The 19,724-nt window shown below is 37.8% G+C and overlaps 1 protein-coding gene across 5 annotated transcripts; it reads right to left on the bottom strand.

Annotated features, from left to right (window-relative positions):
- Nucleotides 1-6,749: 6,749 nt before the first annotated feature.
- Nucleotides 6,750-19,299, bottom strand: LOC132261743 (short neuropeptide F). 5 transcript variants are annotated; one of them, XM_059760688.1, is made up of 8 exons: nt 19,084-19,299; nt 16,942-17,002; nt 9,506-9,602; nt 8,838-8,992; nt 8,683-8,778; nt 8,495-8,599; nt 7,287-7,439; nt 6,750-7,224 (listed from the first exon to the last, which is right to left on the bottom strand). In XM_059760688.1, the coding sequence occupies exons 3-8, from the start codon at nt 9,591-9,593 to the stop codon at nt 7,168-7,170; spliced, it is 654 nt and encodes a 217-aa protein (XP_059616671.1). In that variant the 5' UTR covers nt 9,594-9,602; nt 16,942-17,002; nt 19,084-19,299; the 3' UTR covers nt 6,750-7,167. The 5 variants fall into 5 exon arrangements, with proteins under 5 accessions (XP_059616671.1, XP_059616673.1, XP_059616674.1 ...); XM_059760690.1 differs by having other exon boundaries at nt 8,683-8,775; XM_059760691.1 differs by having other exon boundaries at nt 8,838-8,917.
- Between the last annotated feature and the right edge of the window lie 425 nt (nt 19,300-19,724).

Below are 19,724 nucleotides of genomic sequence, written 5' to 3'. Positions count from 1 at the left end.
AAATTTATTTTATCACTCCTCAAACACTCTAGTGAAAACTCCCAATTAGCCACGCTACACAATTTTAACGACCACACAGAATTCTGAGACTAAAGTAGCTTTTTGTACAGTTTTTTCTCGCCGAATGTGACCTCATTGCGAAGGGATTTGCTCTCGGCCGCCCATTCTATTACGCATTAGGGCAATTATCGGAATAAATCTGCCCTCAATTTTTTCAGCCTTACATTCCTCCATCAGCTGCATGTAAATTCTATTTGCAAACATGACATCTAATTGAGATAAATAACGCAAAATATTAATAAATCGTTCGTCTGCCCACTTCGCAGCTTTCACCGATAAATCCTCATGGAATTTTGCATTGTGCAGTATAAATTCTCGTTTAGACGGCCGAAATGTTCATCTTCACGCCGCCTAAATCAATTTATGCGATTCATATTGGTTTTCCAATAAAAAAAACACCCTCCGAATGCGTGGGTGGATAGAGTGAAAATTAAATTAATTTATCACAAGCAACGTATTAATGTGTGAGCTTTTAAAATCACATTCCATTCAGTTCAACGACACTGATAGAATTTTTCTGACCCTCTAAACTCCATCAAAATAATACCATTATTCTCACAGACATTTAATAGAATAATTCAATGAAATAATTTGCAGCTTCTGTAGAGAATTCCTCAGGTTTTCACATACATATGTAGCTTCAACGCTCTTCTTTCCATGGTGTTTCGCGTGATAAAAATTTCGCCGGTGGTGAAATGAAAAAGCTTTTATAGCCTTTCACATGTGTTTTCTATATTGAGGGGGTTGCAAAATAATTTTATATTACCTATAAAGTGAGGGAAAAAAAACACGAAGCAACAGGCGAACTTGCGTCATTTTCCAATGAAGCGAAATTGGTAAATTGTCAATTGATTTCAGCAAATGAAATGGAACTTTTTATAAATTGGCCTTTGCGAAGGGCTCTTTGATGTGTCATTTTAGTAAAAGTCTATTAAACAATGGCGCCAGTGAATTTCAAATTGGCGGCTCAAATTCTGAAAATTCCACATACACTTGTTACGATTGCAATGAAATCATCAGAAAGATGATTTATATGCAAATGATATGCAAAACAATCAATGGAAGTAGAATGGTTTTTGCCTCTTGAGAAGTCTTAATTGAGGAGAGTTGTGATTATTCAGGTGAGCGGGTCCACATCAATGTGTCAATCTCCATTTACCAATTGAATGCTCGGCAAAAAGCCTTGTTCAAAGTTTACTTTGCCATTTAACATGAATTACAACGAAGTAAGAGAAGAAGTAACAGCCACGCATGCCATGCTTGACGCACTGATAATGGGATTATTAATGATGCAATAACATCCAGTCTGCATTGTGCAACTCTGAGATACATAAAAAGTTTAAAGATATTCCATGAAAGGATTTCAGTGTCGCGTGTGTGACAAATTTCAAGTGTTTTGGTCTTTACATAACGACTCTTCGCATTACAATTTACTACGCGTGGAAACTCTGATGGGTGGCATTAAAAGCTTTGCACAAAGGACAATTTTCGTACAAGGAATGGTGATTACATACATTTTGTATTAGCGGGACGAATTTTCGATTAAAAGTTTTTCCTAATTTGCGAGAGGAAATTCTTATTTTATCAGTAACAATCAATCACACAAATTATGCCAAAGATAGCGACTATCAAATAAACGATCCAACTTTTGCCAATCAATTTTCTTCCGTCGCTTCTTACAAATTCATTGGACCTTTCTTCCTTGGTGCCTCTGTGGTAAGGGAAAAAATCAGCCAAATCTCACGGAAATTTAATGTATTTGTCATTCGTGGGTGGTTTTACAATCGCCTCGTCTTCCCATCGGATTTCATCAATTTACGACTACACCATGTGTGCCTTTGAGGTGGTGTAAAAATAACAATTTGATAAATGAAGATATAAGTAAATAAAGAACTCTTTATTGCATCCCCGCGTCGTGGATGTGTGAAAATTTTACAATGTTGAGTTGCTCTCATTCTCATCGGTTTTTATGTAATCTCCAAAGATCGCGTCGTAATTTCCATTATCGCGACCGGAAAAATTCTGCGTGCCGCTCCTCATGCTCCACATCAATTTCTATATTCCCTGCAGCCTCGTGAATATGGAGCCAATAATTTGGGGCCATCGGGGAGGCGTTTCTCTGGGGGATGGTGGGCGACATAAAATGATGAAAGGCAGCAGATGTTGAAATTGGAGGCCAGAGTCGCCCACCAGTGGAAATTCCGCAATTTTTCACCATATTCGACCATTTTTCATATGCACAGGAAGTTTGGGGGTTTTTCTGAGCTTTCAGCAGTGTCAGTGCCTCGATTTGATTAACCTCTCAGTGCATTACAAATTGTTTTTTTTTGCATTACAAGCCGCGAGTTTGCCTCTGGTTGGCAGGATCATTAAAACGTGGCAAAGGAGGAAGTCAATCGTTGAAAAATTATTATTTTTCCTTGCCCAAAGATTATTATATTCATTGAATTGAATTGACGAAGTGTAATAGAAAAATGTCAAGGAAAGTAGAAATTCTTTCAAGGCGTTTGAATTGAACTTTACCAATTCTATAACGTGATTTAAGTATATGGGGAAAGAAGATTTCGCCCAGACGTATGTTGAAGATTGTCTACATATTTTCACAATTCTTCGGGAATTTTCTATAACACCTGAGGAATGTGGACTTGTCGCGCCGAATTTGCATACAGCAAGAGAGTTTGTAGGCAATTTTTTCCCCATTGAACATTAACCGATTCCCACTGATATCGACAGGATGTGGATGTATCGATTTGCGGCCTCTTTTGTGGATGTGCCACGTCAATGCCTGAGGGTGGCTGACTGCCCTCCGAGATGAATTTCTCTCCTCACCTATTCTGTCGTGCCGTGAGCAACTCACCTGTATCGCATCACCGTCCACTTCGTTAGACAATTTTCCACACTCCGGATACTCTCTCGGGCCTTTCTTCCTCCACACACGGTCTGACTATATTAAATTTAATACATTTTCATACGCATATGGGTCTGAGGTGGGCCTCTTCACTTTTGGGGTAGATTTCTCTTGAGAGAGCCTCCCAGAATTCAGATTGAGCATGAATTTTCTCAAGTGCAGCCCTTAAATCGTGCCCTTTCCTCGTTTGCAAATTAAGATGAAAATTGTGAAGTTATGACGCTATGACGACTCTTTTTTAATATTAATCCCTTCAATGGGTGTATTTATCCACAAAATACTGTAGGCGTCCTGTAATTTCTTACTAAACAACCCCTTTCGACCCTCAGGCTTTCATCTTGCCTCGGAGGAATTTCAGCAGTGGTTGTTCGATAAGATTTCTTCAGAAAGGATCAAGATTTTTCATTGTGTTACCTTTCAATTACTTGGAAAGAACACCTTTACTTAAAATATGGGTCAAAATCTTCACCCTAAAAGCTTCTCAAGGTTCGCTAGTAAGAAAATCCTCGTGCGATTGTCTTTGTGGTAAATCTGTAATTTTAATTCAAATAGTCTGCCATTCGAGCTGGTAAAATTGAGCAAAGTTTGAATTATTAAAATAACACCATGCAAAATGCGAGACACTTTATTCATCCCACGAGTATGTCAACTTTTATGTGTGTTTTAGTTTTAATGTTGGAACATTTGCACCACAATTGCAGTTCACCTCACATGAGAAGGAGAGGACTGAGGGGTGAAATATACTCGTGTAAGCCCGTGTTACCATTTAAATTGCTTCTCTTGCAGCGCACCTCAAAGTGTTTAGATTTGAAATCCATATCCTGTTTCGCTGGGTTTAGATTGAATCTCACCATAGTCTTGAGATAATATTTTAAGGACAACTCCAGGCAGCAGTAAATATCCCGTGGGAGATTGAATTCTCCCCCAATATCTCAACACCTGGAAAATCCATTCGTGTAATTTGTTTTTAATGTATTTTCTCCATTTGATCCGCGAATTCAATTATGATTCTGGGAAATATTGCGGTGTTTGTGGTCAGATGAGAAAATGAGGGCTTTTCAAGTTCATATTTGCTTTCCAAAATTGAGACGCAAGTGGTATGAAATCCAACTCAATTTCCCATTCCTCGCACTCACACATGAAAGTCAATCCTTCCACACAAGATGCCTATTCTTCTAGTCAACTTAAGATTTTCCGTCTGAGACAATACAGTCCTAATAAATACCCTCAAATCATCCAGTCAATTGAGTACATTCATGGTGACCCTGGCTATCGAGAGCCCCATTACTTCCACATGGCAGTCGTCCTTTGAGCGTCCACTCCTGACAAATTGGTTTATTTTCTCAGTGCCTCCATTGGCTCACATGATGTGCAAACTACTCCGAAAGTCACAATTAAGCGCTGACAATGCAGCCGGCAGCTTTCATAAATCATTGATAAATTGAGCGGCGCTTGCATACTTCATCGAGATTCTCTATACATAAATCCCATGATTTATCTACTTTCCAGACTCGTGGTAAATTGTGGCTTCGTACATAGAAAAAATTACTGTTGCGGAAAAAGGGACATTTGAAAAAAGGCTCACAAAGGGCTAGAGTACAAGCGTGGGCGGAAAGTTGCGCATAATTAGGGGTGACAGAGAGTCCTCTAAATTAAAAATCTCGCATACAATATCAGTGCTTTATCAAATTGGCAAGTGGAATTTCAATTGAATTTTAGGACAAGAGTTCTAAAGAAAAATTGTTATCCCCGTCTCGAATTCCTCCGTCTGAGGAGTTTCTGTTTAAAAATAAATCGGAAAACGAATTTTAACCTACTAACCGGGTTTCTATTGCTTCTGAAATAGAATCCCTGTGCTTCTAAGTTGGTACACATGTAGTATTTATATCTATTTCTGTACTTGGACGAAAAATCAATTAAAAATCTCCTTCTGATATTTTTTGTCTTGTCTAATTTCCTGGAAGCCGAATGTAATTATCACGGTCACAACATGGCCCAATTTTTACGTCACACGCGTTGAAGAATCTTGAGGTTTTTCAGCTGATTCTGAAGTGATTACAAGTGTGAAATGAAAGTAATTACACAAAGGTGAAGATTGCAGAATGCAAGCTGAGTAGCATCTTTTCTCTTCTCTAAGGAGACTTAATGAAATGAATGTTAATTTCTCACTCTCATGACCAACGCAAGAACAACAATCATCAAAAGCACATCAACACATGGAGGGAAAACTTTCACCCCTCTTGGGGGTGTTTTGGTATAAATAATGTGCTTTAAATTATTCTATCTCCCACCATCTTTACCGAGTCCTTTTGAATCATGTGAGAGCGCTTCTAATTAGCTCTGGGTAAATCCCAAAAACAAATCTCGTTCTCCCTCTGCTGCTTTTTTTGCACTTCGTCTTTTGGGGGCGAGAAACGGCAAATCCCCAGTGAAATCGTCTTAAATCGCGCCACTGAGAGGATGGAGCGTATTTTGAGATCATTCTCAAGTGCTTCAACATTGCCCATGAATGTAAAGCTCTTATTGGCAATTCGGCATTTAGAATCACGCGGAAAAATACTCCCAACCATGGGGCAAAAATACCTTGAAAAAGTGGAAAAGTTCTACCATATCGCGAAGGTCATAAAGTTTAAGTGAAAATTGTGATTTTGCCACACGAGTTTCACCAATGATGGTTGTAAAAGAATGAAAATTGTGCCATAATCATAACAGGTAGAATGAAGCACAATAACACAACTAATAACGACCAATATAGTCCGTTGAAAGGAGGTGAAACAGTGAATAAATGTCTTTTATCGTTTGCGACGTAGGTGGAAAATTTTCCGGTGGTGAGTGAAGAAAAATCTCGATATGGCAATAAGAACGATGTTGTGATATGTCGCTTAATACGTGGCAACGGGGGTGAATGTCAAAGAGTGACGCTATCGACACGAAAGTCGTGTTCTGTCATTGTTCCTAAATAAAAAATTTACCATCCTTTCGGGTTGGATGAAATATGATGAATTTCAGATATCTTCATACGTAAGCATTGTTTTATTACGTTCTCAATCGCCCAACCAAATCTATGACCATTTGTATGAAGCCCCTTGATTATTTTCGGCAAGGCTTGTTTCCATAGGGGTGAAGGCGTTCAATAGTAGACAGTGTGCTTGATCATCAACCACAAATCGAAATCATCAGCCTCGGGTCATATTTACACTCTGGCCTAAGTGAGACGCAGAGAAAATCAACATCAAGTTGCAATGTGAAAATTCCTTCATGTGTTCAGTTCAGTTCAGTTGCGGTCTGTGGTATAGTTTGAGATTTGACTCGCGATGGCATCGCCTTTCCAATTGCATCAGTTTTCACGGGGGAAAATCAAAGAAGAAAATGCATCTATTGATATAATTCCTCTTTATTATGTACATGAATTTGAATATATAATTTGTCTCAATATTTAACCATTTTTAGGGTTATTCAGTGATTTGTAAATTACAGAATATATTTTACTCATGACAATTGTATAGCAGCAGAAAAAATCAGAGGCTGAGTTGTGCTCCTTTTCCGACCATTTAGCTGTCTTGCGGAGATACATATTAGAACAAATGCTCATGCATCGTACAAATAAAATTGTCTTGAGGAATTTTTGTCACAATTACTAATATATTTTTTATTTCTATAATAGAATAGATAAATTAAAATAGACACTTTGCAGTCAGCAACAAAACTAACATCCTTTATCAATAACTTCCTTCTCACAATTTTCAGCAATAATTGATCATGATTCCGTTAATTACACAGGTTTTCTCTCAATAGTTAGTTACATATATTTTTTAATGACTTTTTCCTTTAGGTTTACCTCTCTTTCCTCAAGATAACTTCTTCAATATAAACTCTGTAGCCCAACAGATATTTTTTGTGCTCATTTGAGGTTTCTTTTCCGGATGGTAGATAAATTTTTCCGCAAAAACATCTTCTGGCTTCAGTTATACGTTATGACGTAAAGTGATTTTTTTCTTTTAAACATTTTATTCTGGAAAAGATTTCACTGTCGCACGATTTTTTTTTCATTTTTCCTAAGAATTGTATTTTCTTGGTGATTTCCATCAATTTCTCTCTCTCTCTCGCGCACTTAAGGGGGTTGTTTTTTACACTATGTGAAGGATGAAGAAAGTCTAAAGATTCCTTGTTGGTGTTTACATTTGATAAATGAAGGAGACTTAATTGAGAGTCATGTGGTTTTCCGTGGGTTTTCCAAGGAAATTATTCAGGGATTCCTGCAGAAGAGTTTCGCGGAAGTTTAATGAGACATGAAAGAGGAAATTTGGCGGCTTTTTACCTGATCCTGAAGAAGAAGTTGAGCCAAGAGATTGATTTCTTCATCAGTCAAAATGCTGTTCCTTAAGTTCCCGCCATCGCTGCGTCCCCAGCGCAGTCTAGCTGGCTTCCTCTCCTCGCGTGTCATTTGAACATCCCCAGGATTTCCCAATTCCTACGACGAGAGACAGTATAAATAGCTTAATCCTACGTGAGAAATTTTTATTAAAGACTGTGGATCAATTAATCTCATGTGTCTAATCGATATAATTTCTTTTTTTATGAATCCCTTGTTCAAGCTTCAGTGTGGAGCGTGAAAATCCCAAAATAACTTCCTGACGAGAGAGATGATGGTATTTTTGGGCCAAGTGACAAGATTCAATGTGCAAAATTAGCATCAAAAATATTCCTCTGCCCACCATTTCTCATCACTCTCAGCAGGGCATAGAAATTTAATAAAAAAAAAACACCTTCGAACATTTTCAACTGAAAAATTCTTTCGTTCTACTGAAGAATTTCCATTGGAATTTGGCGTGTAAAGTGTTGAGTGAAGTATTTAAAACCGAGATAAATATTTAACCTCTTGACTCATTTTTTCCTCTTCAATGTAAATTTAATCCATGGATAAAACGTTTCCTGATTGAACATATGACATTTGAGGCACGGTGTAATGAGATAAGATATAATATGAAGTATGATCAAAAAGTTTCCGGATAGAATACATTAGATACATATCGATAATAACGATTATAAAATTTGTATAGATGAGAAAGAAACCCCTTTTACACTAAATTTTTTCGTGATCCATGAAAATATGTAAATTTCTTCGTTCAGAAAAGGACACTGAATAGTCTGGAAACTTATTGAAGGCTATAAATTATATTTTACGCCACTTTTCGCTATACAATAATTCCGTCAATGAGTTACGGCAAAGATAACGAACATCGACAAAGCTCAGATTGCTCTAGTAGAGTAGAAATGGTTCGGGTGAATTTTGATGGAATGAATTCTATGGCTTAGGAATGACTGCATCTGCATAAATACACATGCCTCCACTCTATTGCCCTTTGATGAGCACACGAGTAGAGTTTGTAACGTTGATTAGTCACTTTTTAGCTTGTGGTCCTCTCGGTGAACAATGCACGAATGTTTTCACTGAGAATGTTGATTTTTGCGCACTTCCACGTTCATGTAAAATTTCGGAGAGCAAATTTATACACTATGAATTACCTCGTTTGAATTTTCACTGGTCGTGGCAGCACTTCGTCCCCAGCGAAGGCGGCTGGCTGGCTTTCGTTCTGGCCGTTTGAAGGAGAGCTCATCATTTAGTAAGTCCTTTAAATGGGACACATAGTTAGGATAATAAATGAGGCTTTGAGGTCTCTTCTAGTTCAGCATTTGCCAGTCTTGAAATTTACCTGATTGAAGGTGGGAAACAATGGGTCGTTTCGTCGTCCAAACCGAAGTCTCAGGGATGGTGATCGGATAGGTTTTTGGTTGATTTTCTCCATCTGCTGTAGAAGACTTCCTGTCAGAACACACACTTAAGGTTCACTCTGCAATGCGGACTCACCTGAAAGGGATTGAAGCTGGGATCGCTGCGTCGGCCAAAGCGTAGTCTCAGGGAGGGCGATCTCACAGCTTTGCGCTCCACTTGGTGATCGGAAAGTGAAATGGGACCAGTGTATTCTCGCTGTAGTAAGCTCTCGTACAGATCATTTATCGAACCTAATTTTGTACAGTTTTATACAATATTCACCGTGTGTGTGCATCGTGTCTGATATGGCCTAATCTTGCATATGTTGCAATTTGTGTACTTGAGTGATGCTTGAGATGAAAAAATTCTCTGTGGAAATTTTTCTCAATTTGGCAAAATGTAATTTTACTCTCAAAGAGACTAAAATCTACTCTCACATGGATAAATCTCTAGCTCTCTCTCGCATGGATAAATCATTGGAGAGACGGATTTATTTCATCAGGCGCACTCCCTTTACAAAAGTTTCATCTCTAGACATCTCATTAAGAATTCCATTAAGAATTTTCATCACTTTGTCTTCAGCAAATTAGCACGTAACTATGACTAAAGGTGGTCAGAAGTGTCAAGTGTTTCGCTTAGACAAATTGCCAGATCCATTTGAAAATTACGAATAGGCGGCAGAAACATTTGGTGGATATAGGCAAAGGTCAGAGTGTCATGATTCACATACATAGACAAATTCTAGTACACATTTCTTTACTCACTCTCCGTATCCAGAGCAGGAGCTGCCATAAGCATCCGAATCGCAAGAATCAGAACAAATATCAGAAGAGATTGTTTGGCGCCATTCATTTTTCCTTCCTGCAAAGAAAGGAGAATTCCTTATTCCTTATTGTCCTCTAATGGGCTCTTTGTCACATTTGGGGGGATTTCCATCTTAATCCCCTTGTCAATTATTTCCTCGTGGGACTTCCGGGAACTTAGAGAATGAGGGAAAATTGACGTGGAAACGACTTGTAGTTTCCGGAGGGTTTGTTTATTAGCCAAAGAGGGAGAGAGAGAGTCCTTCGGCCAACCTTTGAGAATGTAATTGAGCATAGTCTCGAGAAAGAATTAATTCACTGCATATTTCATAAAATTTCCAACTCTCCAGGGATAAATGCAGACAACGAGGCACAGATAATTGGATAGAGAAAATTTTCCTCTGGAGATTTTTTTTCCGTGCCCGATTAGAGAACACATGGAACTTCTTTGAATTTCTCTACTCGTGGGCGGAAAATAGCATAGGAAATTAACGATACAGACGTTCACGGCGAGTTGGAGAATTGCAATAATTGAAAATAACCCGGAAATTGCATTTTCACCGCAAAAATATTAGTTGAAAATACAATTTTCTACTGGAAGTTCATCCCATGTAAAAGGGTTTCCGTGTGATTGTGGAGAAAAATGGGCGCAGGATCAATTTTGGTGGCTTGTTTGTAACTATGGTTTGAATAACGTGGACCCCATCAGCTTAATTAATGTCTCATTTGGGAGTATAAATTTCACTGAAAGTGACAAGAGGTTCTCAACATCTCAAAGTTGGGCCCCAACTCTCTGTCTGGAGTGCGGACACGAGAAATGAATTTTCGTGACACAATTAGAATAATGAGGAGGGATAAAAAACCATCAGGTATGTGACCTTTGGTACGAAAATCGGTCCCATAGGAAATCCCTGGACTCGCGACTATGTCGCTGTGCGAGTGGAAAGTCTCGTTCACAGTTTCTGTATCAGGTAATCGTTATTTCGAGTTAATATTTCAAAGAGCGTGTCTCATGCTTAAGAATCGACCACATATGATGGGAAAATCAATTGAAATGTGAATTAATTATGTTACTTGATGTGGGGTCAAGAGTTGTGTACACAGTAAAGTCTGGAGGAGAGGCGATAAGTTTTGGACTGATAGATTACATTATGTATACATTATACGTTGTGTTCCTAAAGTAAAGAGTTATTAAATAACACATTTTACCCAGTCATCTTTCCCTACACTATTCCATAATTAATTGATTTCATCATCAATCTCGTATATATGTATGTACACTATATTATAAAATATACATTTCTCTCGTAATATCACTCCGAAATCCGTTTACCTGTAAATAATTCAGTTATATATCCTAAAATCCCATAATAATATCCACTCCACGACTTGCACGAGATAACCATCAATCGCCGGTTAACCTGGAAAGTTACCTAATTATTAGCGGGGGGTGGGGGGAGAGTCGTCCCTCGAATTGCTTGTATACGTCAGAAAAAAATGTTGAATGCTCGTGCGAGAAAAAATCAACCTCCTCGTCAAGGATCCGTTGCAGTTGCTACTCGCCTCTGAGCGTGATTAGTTTCTCGATGTCACGAACAGAAGAAGAACAATGATATGTGCATGATATATATTGACGCGTTTTTTGCAAGGATGTGACCGAGAAGACTGTATGAAATTTCTATATTACGGTTAAGTGTGAAAAACAAAACCAACAAGTTTCCCAATATTTGTGCATTCGAAAGGGAAATTGTAAATTAAATAATCTGAATATCCGATTGGAAATCGATAGATTTTTGAATGGAAACAACATTGATTTATCTCACTTTTCCAGTTGAGGTGCGATGAATGAAATAACAAACTATTGTTTGGATATAATCCACCATGTTGTGATGCGAGCGAAAAAGCTATTCTATAAATAAGCACATCGCATTTTATCAATAAAATATCTCAACTTGAGTAGATAATAAATAAGATAGAAGTAAATCATTTGATACCGAAAGTACTTCTGAGTCATTAATTTCAACCCGGTGTGTGATTAATGCCGAGTGGGTGGCCGACGTTGGGGAATGTTGCAACAATTTGTGACTTCAATTAATTGCTTTCACTCCACTTTGCATAAAACGCTTCCGCAAAAGGCTCTTTCCCCCCATAGAATGTTTCATGGTCATTGACACTTTCTTCCAAAATACAATTTTCCAGATATTAATTTCATTGCGTATTTTTCTGACCGGAGATTATGTATATACATATCTATTCTGTCTCTCTCTTGGGGGAACTTTCACCCTGCGGTTCAGAAGTCAATTACCTGCATTTTGCGAGTTTTGTCGGGAGATGTCCTCAATATTTTCCCGCGCACAATCATTTCCTGAGTAAACAACATTTAAAGAGTCTATAGGGAAAGTAAATTGACTTTCCGTGTGGTATTTAGGCAAACAAATTCACAGGTTCAAGTTCATGATAAACAGAGGAAAGAAAGAGAAGTTTTGCCTCGACTTTTTGCATTCTTGAAAAGTTTGTCAACTTTCCCGTATAAAAGTTTAAAGTCACTCTTCAAAAAGCTAAATCTCACTGATTTGTTCAAAAGTTTACACTATGAGTTAATCCATCTCTGCTATAATATTATACAATCACATTAAAGTTGTTGAATTGCATGGTAAATGTTGACATAACAGCTTTTCCTATTAAGGAAAGTAGACTCATAGTCAACCTATGGACAATAGGACAATAAGAAAGACAAATAGATTGACGGACTTGTTGAATGTTTAATGAAGCATCAAAGGTTAAAACTTCATTCATACTTTCATTAAGGTCTGCATGCTTTCATTGGATTAACACACATGATTGATGAAGAGCTTTCCTCCCTACCATTATTACCAGACTTTTCTAAATTTTAATAAATGTCTTTATGAAATCTCAGGGCATTGTGCATAATTTGGGTGTTATTTTCACGCCACAGCAATAATACGTGGAAATTTCATGATTATTGCCTCAGTTGATATTTTTCTCCACCTCATTATCCCTGAAAACTACCTGCAGATTGAGCTTAATATTCCAAAGAGAGTGCTTTGGAGATTGTCACGAATAACATTCGGCGTTTTCGTTTTAATAACAAGGTGGGTCTTTTGCATCATAATCATCCAATTCACATCCCCAAATGCTCCATTAGATAATACGCATTGAGTAATTCTCCTCCAAGATGGAGGTTAAATGAAAATCTGCCCTCTTTCTCCGCCCCCGCTTGACTCCTGAATACCTCTCTCGTCTCGTCGCCCTCCCATTGAACTCTTTCTCGGCACAATGAAACATTTTTGGGGGTTGGGGCGCACCTTTATGGCGGGATGACACAATGGTAAGTTATTTTATTACACATTCACGCACATTGTCCTGTGCATTTCAATAAGAAAACACAGCACAGGTGAGGTGGGGTGAAAGCCAAAGAGATGTGTCACAATCAGAAGAAAAATAATAATGCTGAGAGGGAGGAAAAGTGCATGAGGGAAGAAATGGGGGATGTTCCGAAAGGTGAGAGCCTGAATAGCTCAGTGGGGTTGATTGAGTCCGTAATAACACACATTTATATTGATGGAACTCTTTTCTGAGCTCTTATTAATTCTCTTGTGTACCTCAGTCAGTGGGAGAATCAACAATTTCCATCCCCACAATAAGTTATAGCTCACCTTTTCATGTACAATCGATCACTCTAAGTGCCATGTCCATGTCTTCTTCGAGTCAGAATGGCATTTAAATAGAGTGTGAGTTTCAGAGACATTTACGTGTCTTTAATTCAATCAAATCATTCTCAAATTTAGGGAAAATTTATTCTTCTGCTTCTCTCCACTCAGCCACTCCATGACATTCCCGTGCAACCGTTTCCCCGTGTATCGTTATGTGAGATGTGACAACTTTTATAGTCCCTTCGCTCAATTTGACGAAGAAAGATGGATGGAGGAAAAGTGGCGAATTTCTAGATAAAATGCTCCAGACACATTTCGATTGTGACTTCAATCTGTATCTGAGAATCTGAAACTACGAAAGTCGACAGCACTCATTGCTCAACTCTGTTGTAACTGAATGCTGCTCTTCTCCTCAAAATTGAATAAGGTGATGAAATTTTTTACCATATCTCCACCATGGAAATTTTCACCCGTCAAAATGGGGGGTGGAAAATTCCTCCTTGCTAAAATGTGTCCCGTAAATAATACAATTTCTCTCCATTTCCATTCTTCAAGTCTAAACCTTCCTGTTACCTTTTTCACTCCGGAATTCGCAACAGGTGTTGAATTGGCACGGGGAATAATCGATTCAGATTTTTGTGTATATCTGCTTTTATTATCAGCTAAGCCACAATATCCTGTATTTCCTAAATTTTTAATGAGACTCAAAAGTTTTCGATGCCTATGAGTGGGCAAAAACTCCATTGAAACCAAATTCAACGAATTTTCTGGGGAAATTTGATGTAGAAGTTTGCCGAAACTGGTATTTTTCTGACCTATGTTTTTAGGATTACATTGATAATGTCATCCTTTTTAGATAACCGAATGTAAGTGCTAATTCATCTATTTCCATTTATGCATTTTCAGGTACCGTAAAATTTCCACTTGAAAGCCTGTGTGAAAATATTAGCATTGAAACACGTGAAGAGGATTTATTGCACTTTTCCCGCATATTTGTACAGTAATAAGTAGACTAAAGAACACGTTATATGCTGAGCAGCACTGGAAAATTTTTGTCCGGGTTTTATCCAGCATTTTTGCACTTGTACCTTTTTAAATTCATCCTCCATAGCTCCAGCAATTACAATATTTTGCACATGTATTGCTCGGGCACTGTGAATAGTTGATTAAATTTCCATTTAAAACGATCTGCAGGATGTGTACCACGGTGCAAATGCTCCCATTTGCGCTTTCATTCCCACCCACGTCGAGATGAAATAGCAAAGATAAATTCTCTGTTACTCCCTCATTATCATTTGGCAGCACTTTTAGGATGGAAAATCTCAAAGCTTCTCATTCAGCGCTTGTCACAAATAATTGATATGAAATGTAATTGAAATTGGGATTTTGGGAGTTATTTCACCACTCACAAGGGCCTCTAGGTGATTTTAGACAAACAGGGAGAATCTATAGTACACAAAATTGATCCACTTAAATTAATTTTGCACTTAAGAGGCGGCAATTTTCAGTTTAATTCTCGTGCTTCATTCACGGCCAAAATTCAATTTGGGAATCGCGCTGAAATGTGAAACTACTATCCGCTAGAGGGATTTGTGCGTGTGTACTCGCATTCATGTGTAGGTAAAACTTTCCATTCTTCAGCTAACGCACTTATCTTTGTGAACTAGAAAAAGCCCATTTATCGCCAGCCGCACTCCCACCAAGTCCTGAATCTCATTAATCTGTGCTTTATCGTCACGATGTACGCCAAAAAGATGTTCAACCCACTTTGTGGCATCAATTCCACACGAATTTTATCGTAATTCTGTCTTATCATTTAATATGAATTTACATGGTCTCTCCGCCAACAGAATTATCTCCTCCGGTAATCTGTGTCGCTCCCCAAAAATACTCCCACCACCGCGGATTGCGTCTACACAGAAGACATGGAAAATTGACGACGGAGTCGCGAATTAGAATGAGATTAAAATACGAGCCTGAGAATTAATTACAGCCAGCAAAATTGTGAGGATCAATCAATTTCAATGCTACTCGCTGTTCAACTTAAAATATTTGTGTTCAGCATGGATAATCTTCAGGAAAAATTGCATCCAATGAATAAATTTGCATTGTGCATTTTTTTGTTTTGTTTCACCTGCAACACAATCTGATAAATTCTTCCTCGTTGATGGTGAAACACAGGATGGAAAATTAGATGAGAATGTAAAATAACTACTACAAATGAGCAATGCTCACAGTCGTCTTTCCACCTGAGTAAAGTGGAGCTTTTCACAGAAGGACATTTTCACACCTTTTCGTGGTATTTTCATTGTGACAAAACTTTCAATGACATTGAGATCCTTTTGAAGTGCTCTTATTCAACTCTCACGCCGCAAAGGAGCGCTGAAGAGGGAACTTTGGTATCTAGCACAATTTCCCACCACTTTCCAACATCTCAAGAGACCCTCATTTCAGCTGGGGGAGTAGAAAAATGTTCAAGAAATTAAGAGCCAGTGGAAAGGAGTACTTTGGGAATTATGTTTTGCCATTAAACCATTTGATGGACCATCAAGTATTCCCGAAAATCCATCAGTGAGCCTGGCGTTAATGCGTTTGAGATGTGGAGGTGAGAAAGCAATTTGTAAATCAAACAATTCGAGGGTGAATGCACGAGTTGACAAGAACAACAGAAAAGTATTAAGAAGTATATGGATTAGAGGTCTTACTTAAATATGCATGAATCGTTGACTTTGAAATTGGGAGCTTTTGCTGAGGACAATGAACGGAAGGAAATTGGCAAGTTTAGTGGAAAATTTAGCACTTCATCCTTATCGTCTTTTATTTTAGTACATCGTTAGATTAAATGTTTATCACCTTGTGGTTTTCCTAGGCTATTCTAGGTAGTTTTCTTGAAACGACGCAAAATTTCTGACACACACACACACAACATGCGTCGGCTCTATTTCTCAGTTGATGCATTCAATGTTTTATTTCAAAAAATACGTCTGGCAATGATTTCAGCAAATTTTGATATTGACTTGTGAATTTTTATTGCTGATATTTCGCGGTAAATACATCACTTATGCCCATAATGGTGGGCATAAATTCAGCACGAGGATGCAAAAGTATGACAATGTTTTCACATACATTTTTTCAACCTCTCCTCTATCGACACAGATAAGCGAAAGTTTCTCACCATAATTTATCGCGAAAATGTCCCAGACTTTTGTGACAATTTCCCGCATTTTTTTCATGCCACCAGAGAGTGGAATAAAAAGTTTCGACAGAGAGAAAATGTTGCAATATTTATTCACCCTTTGAGAATTGCGGAGAAAAATCCACCCGAAAATGCGATATACTTCCAGGTGTTTTTTCCGTCGTTTCTCCCAGTTTATCGCTTCATGGTTCAATGAGGAATCAATTGGCAGTCTCCGTCGTACTTTTCACCGCTGAATCACTCCCCAGAGCGATCCTGTTGCTCTAGCGAAAGGTTGGCAATTTAGTGGGTTGGAAGTCAACTTGTTGCATCGCCCCGAAGCTGGCAAAGCGCGCTGAAAAGCGCTCAATTGGGTGGAATAAAAAGCTCCATCAAACCGAAACTCTTTTCAATTATTCTTGCGATAGGGTAAATACATTCTATGTTTTGGTATTATTAACTCTATCGAGATACGATTTCACAAACTTGCCTTCATTTTAGGCAGAATTTCAGAGATTTCGGAAATTAATAATTACATGAAAACTTACCTCTTTTTAAGATTTTCTAGTGGTGAGCGTAAAAGTCATACAATGCAGTAGAAAGAAACTCCTTTAAGATGTCAAGAAGAGTGTCCATTCAGATAGCAGCAATGAAAAAGGAATGTTAAAAATATACTTTTTCAAGTTATTTTTTTTCTAAATTGAATTATTCTATGGAAAACTCATTGGAATGGAGATTGAATTTGAGCACCCGGCACCTCCACTGAGCGTGAGTTGTATTTAATTTAATATTCGAGGGAATTTTGTGAATCGAGCGCCACATTTCTCATCCTCTCCGACTCCTTCGAAGTTAAGGGACAACATTATTCAAAATAGCGTGAAAACAAGAATATGATGTGTGAAAATGACAAGGGAAAGTTGTTCCGTAAGAAACTTTCTCTTTGTCTTTCGAATATTGTGTGAACGGAATTATCATTAGGAAGGCGTTAAAGCTCCACTCTATTTGGTATATTTGAAGTGGAAATCTATCATGGAAATTCAAATAAATTCTAGGAAATAAATTTTATGAATTCTTTTTGGTAAATATTCAATTGAAATGTCACATGTTATGTCATTTATTCACAGAAAAAGAGTTATTATTTATTTATAAAGAAAATCCATCAAAGGATATATGTATGATTTCGTGTGAATTCTCTTCAAGGACTGAACTAAAAATCAATCGATAACAAAGTATTTAAATAATTCAGTTTTGGTTCCATCAGAAAAAAAACGAGAGAGAAAATCCGCCTGGAGAATCATAAAAAATTCATCGTGTTCAAATATTTGAGTATCAGGTGTACAAACTTCATTTAATGTTAATATTAGTGGAGCGGAATTGTTCACTAGTGGAAAATTGTATCTTTTATTTAATCTCATGCACATGCCAGTGATGCGATTTTTTAATTGGCACAATTGCGGTGAAAAAGTTTTGCGCGAAAAGTAAATGAGAAATATGAGACTGATTTTTCGCATTGCAAACTATCTAGAGAGCAAGTTATGTGGAGTTTCAAGGCAGAAGAATATGTGAGAACTTTTAATTAGAACGCCAATTGGCAAACGTAGGTGTTCAGTTTGGAATTTCACACATCGTACAGATTGTCGAAAAAGCTAATTACATCGCGCTGATCATTTAATGCGCTTCATTGATACTCTCGATGGTGCAATTTAATTCATTTCAGCATGCACAATTGATCACATTCTCCGTTTCCATCGCACAGCAAAAAAGACAATTTTTTACATGGTAAATTGATAATATTGGAATTATGAATTATTAGCTGTTGAATAATTAATGGCGCATTCACGGCATCAAGACAGGAGAGTATGATAAAAAACGGCAGGTACGTGGAGAGATTCCACCCCTAATAATCAACCCAATAATCGGTAATTGAAAAAATCGATCCCTGTCACGTCTTTCCACCCCCAAAAATAACAATACGTAGGGAGAGGAAAAAAAATACTTGATAGCCTCTGAAGGCGGTTTGCTAATAAAGAATAATAGCTTGCAGGAAGGAATAAAAGTAAGTAATTTTCCATGCGATTTTTCCTACTCTATAATGTTACAAGAGATGAAAATTTAATAATCGGTTAATATATTAAATAGTGATATTTTGACAAGTCTTTTGATGTTTTATTAATTGAGACCATATGGCAGTGAGTTCAAAATGCTTTTGACAAAGCATTTAAGCTTTCTAGCTTCCTGTCAATTATGCCTAATCCTTGTTAAAACAGGTAATTTTGGGAGACTTTATTATACAATTCATGTAAGACTTTCTATGCGCGACGTATTGCCATATGCTGACGGAAAAGTTTTCCGTAGACCTAAATCACAATTAGAAGCACATTTTGCCTTCGGTAATGGCCTAATGAGAAGCCCCTGAAATATTCTTCACACCTCTTTTCAACCTTTGTGAAGCCACCCGAAAAAAATGTTTTAAACAACGCCTCATGGGAAAAATGGTGTTAAAATTCTTCAAGACTCTTCCACCCATCAACACCGTTGAAATCTCATTTGATACGATTTTTTATATGGCTGAACTTTCTGGATGTGGAAAGAGCGGAAAGGATGGTGAGAAAATTAAATAGACAAATTGACGAGGAGTCTCAATATGAATTTCAAATGAATTCAATTTTGAGGGATCCTTGTGGACGCACCGGAGGAAAACGGCAAATTTCCACAAAGGTATAATTTTTTGCACACACTTTTCCACTGCTCACAATCACAAAAGAACTGCGGCTCTGCTTCACTCCAGAACGAAGGAAGAGTCTTCCTTCTAGAGGAGCAACCGTTCACTGTCCCTTCTTTGGAGAAAGATTCCTCGGCACTGTGCTGTTCAGGGAGGCTTCTTCACTTTGGCGCCGTGTTGGAGCTTGTGTGCCTCTGGAGTTGTCACAGCGTATTTATAAAGCTCCGCCGTATCAGCCATAGCGCTTTTCAGTCTGCAGACTTCCCCGCCATGGCACAACAGGTGTGCTTCAGAGTGCTGTACTCAGTGAGTTGGTACTGTTGATGAGGAGAAAAGGCGCCAAAGCTCCCACTCTGGATCCTTTAATTCGATAATGAGGATGTTTTCAGCTAAGTTTTAGTTTTTTAACAGGATTTACGCAAAAGTTTAGCTTGTCTTTTGCACGGAATTTAAAATCTCCTTTGATCCTTGTGGAAGAAATAGGCTAAAATTGAGTTTTTTCGAGCATCTTTGCTTGATCAAATTTACAGAAGGAAATTGAATTAGAATTTTATCCATCACAGTTTCCCATCATCATTTCCAATGGTTTTTTTAATGCAGACAAACATC

The sequence above is a fragment of the Phlebotomus argentipes genome, unplaced genomic scaffold (assembly GCF_947086385.1).
Source record: "Phlebotomus argentipes unplaced genomic scaffold, Phlebotomus argentipes genome assembly contig_15, whole genome shotgun sequence".
Classification (NCBI taxonomy): Eukaryota; Metazoa; Arthropoda; class Insecta; order Diptera; family Psychodidae; genus Phlebotomus; species Phlebotomus argentipes.
Note: the sequence above shows the minus strand (reverse complement) of the source record. Positions and strands in the feature narration are given on the sequence as shown.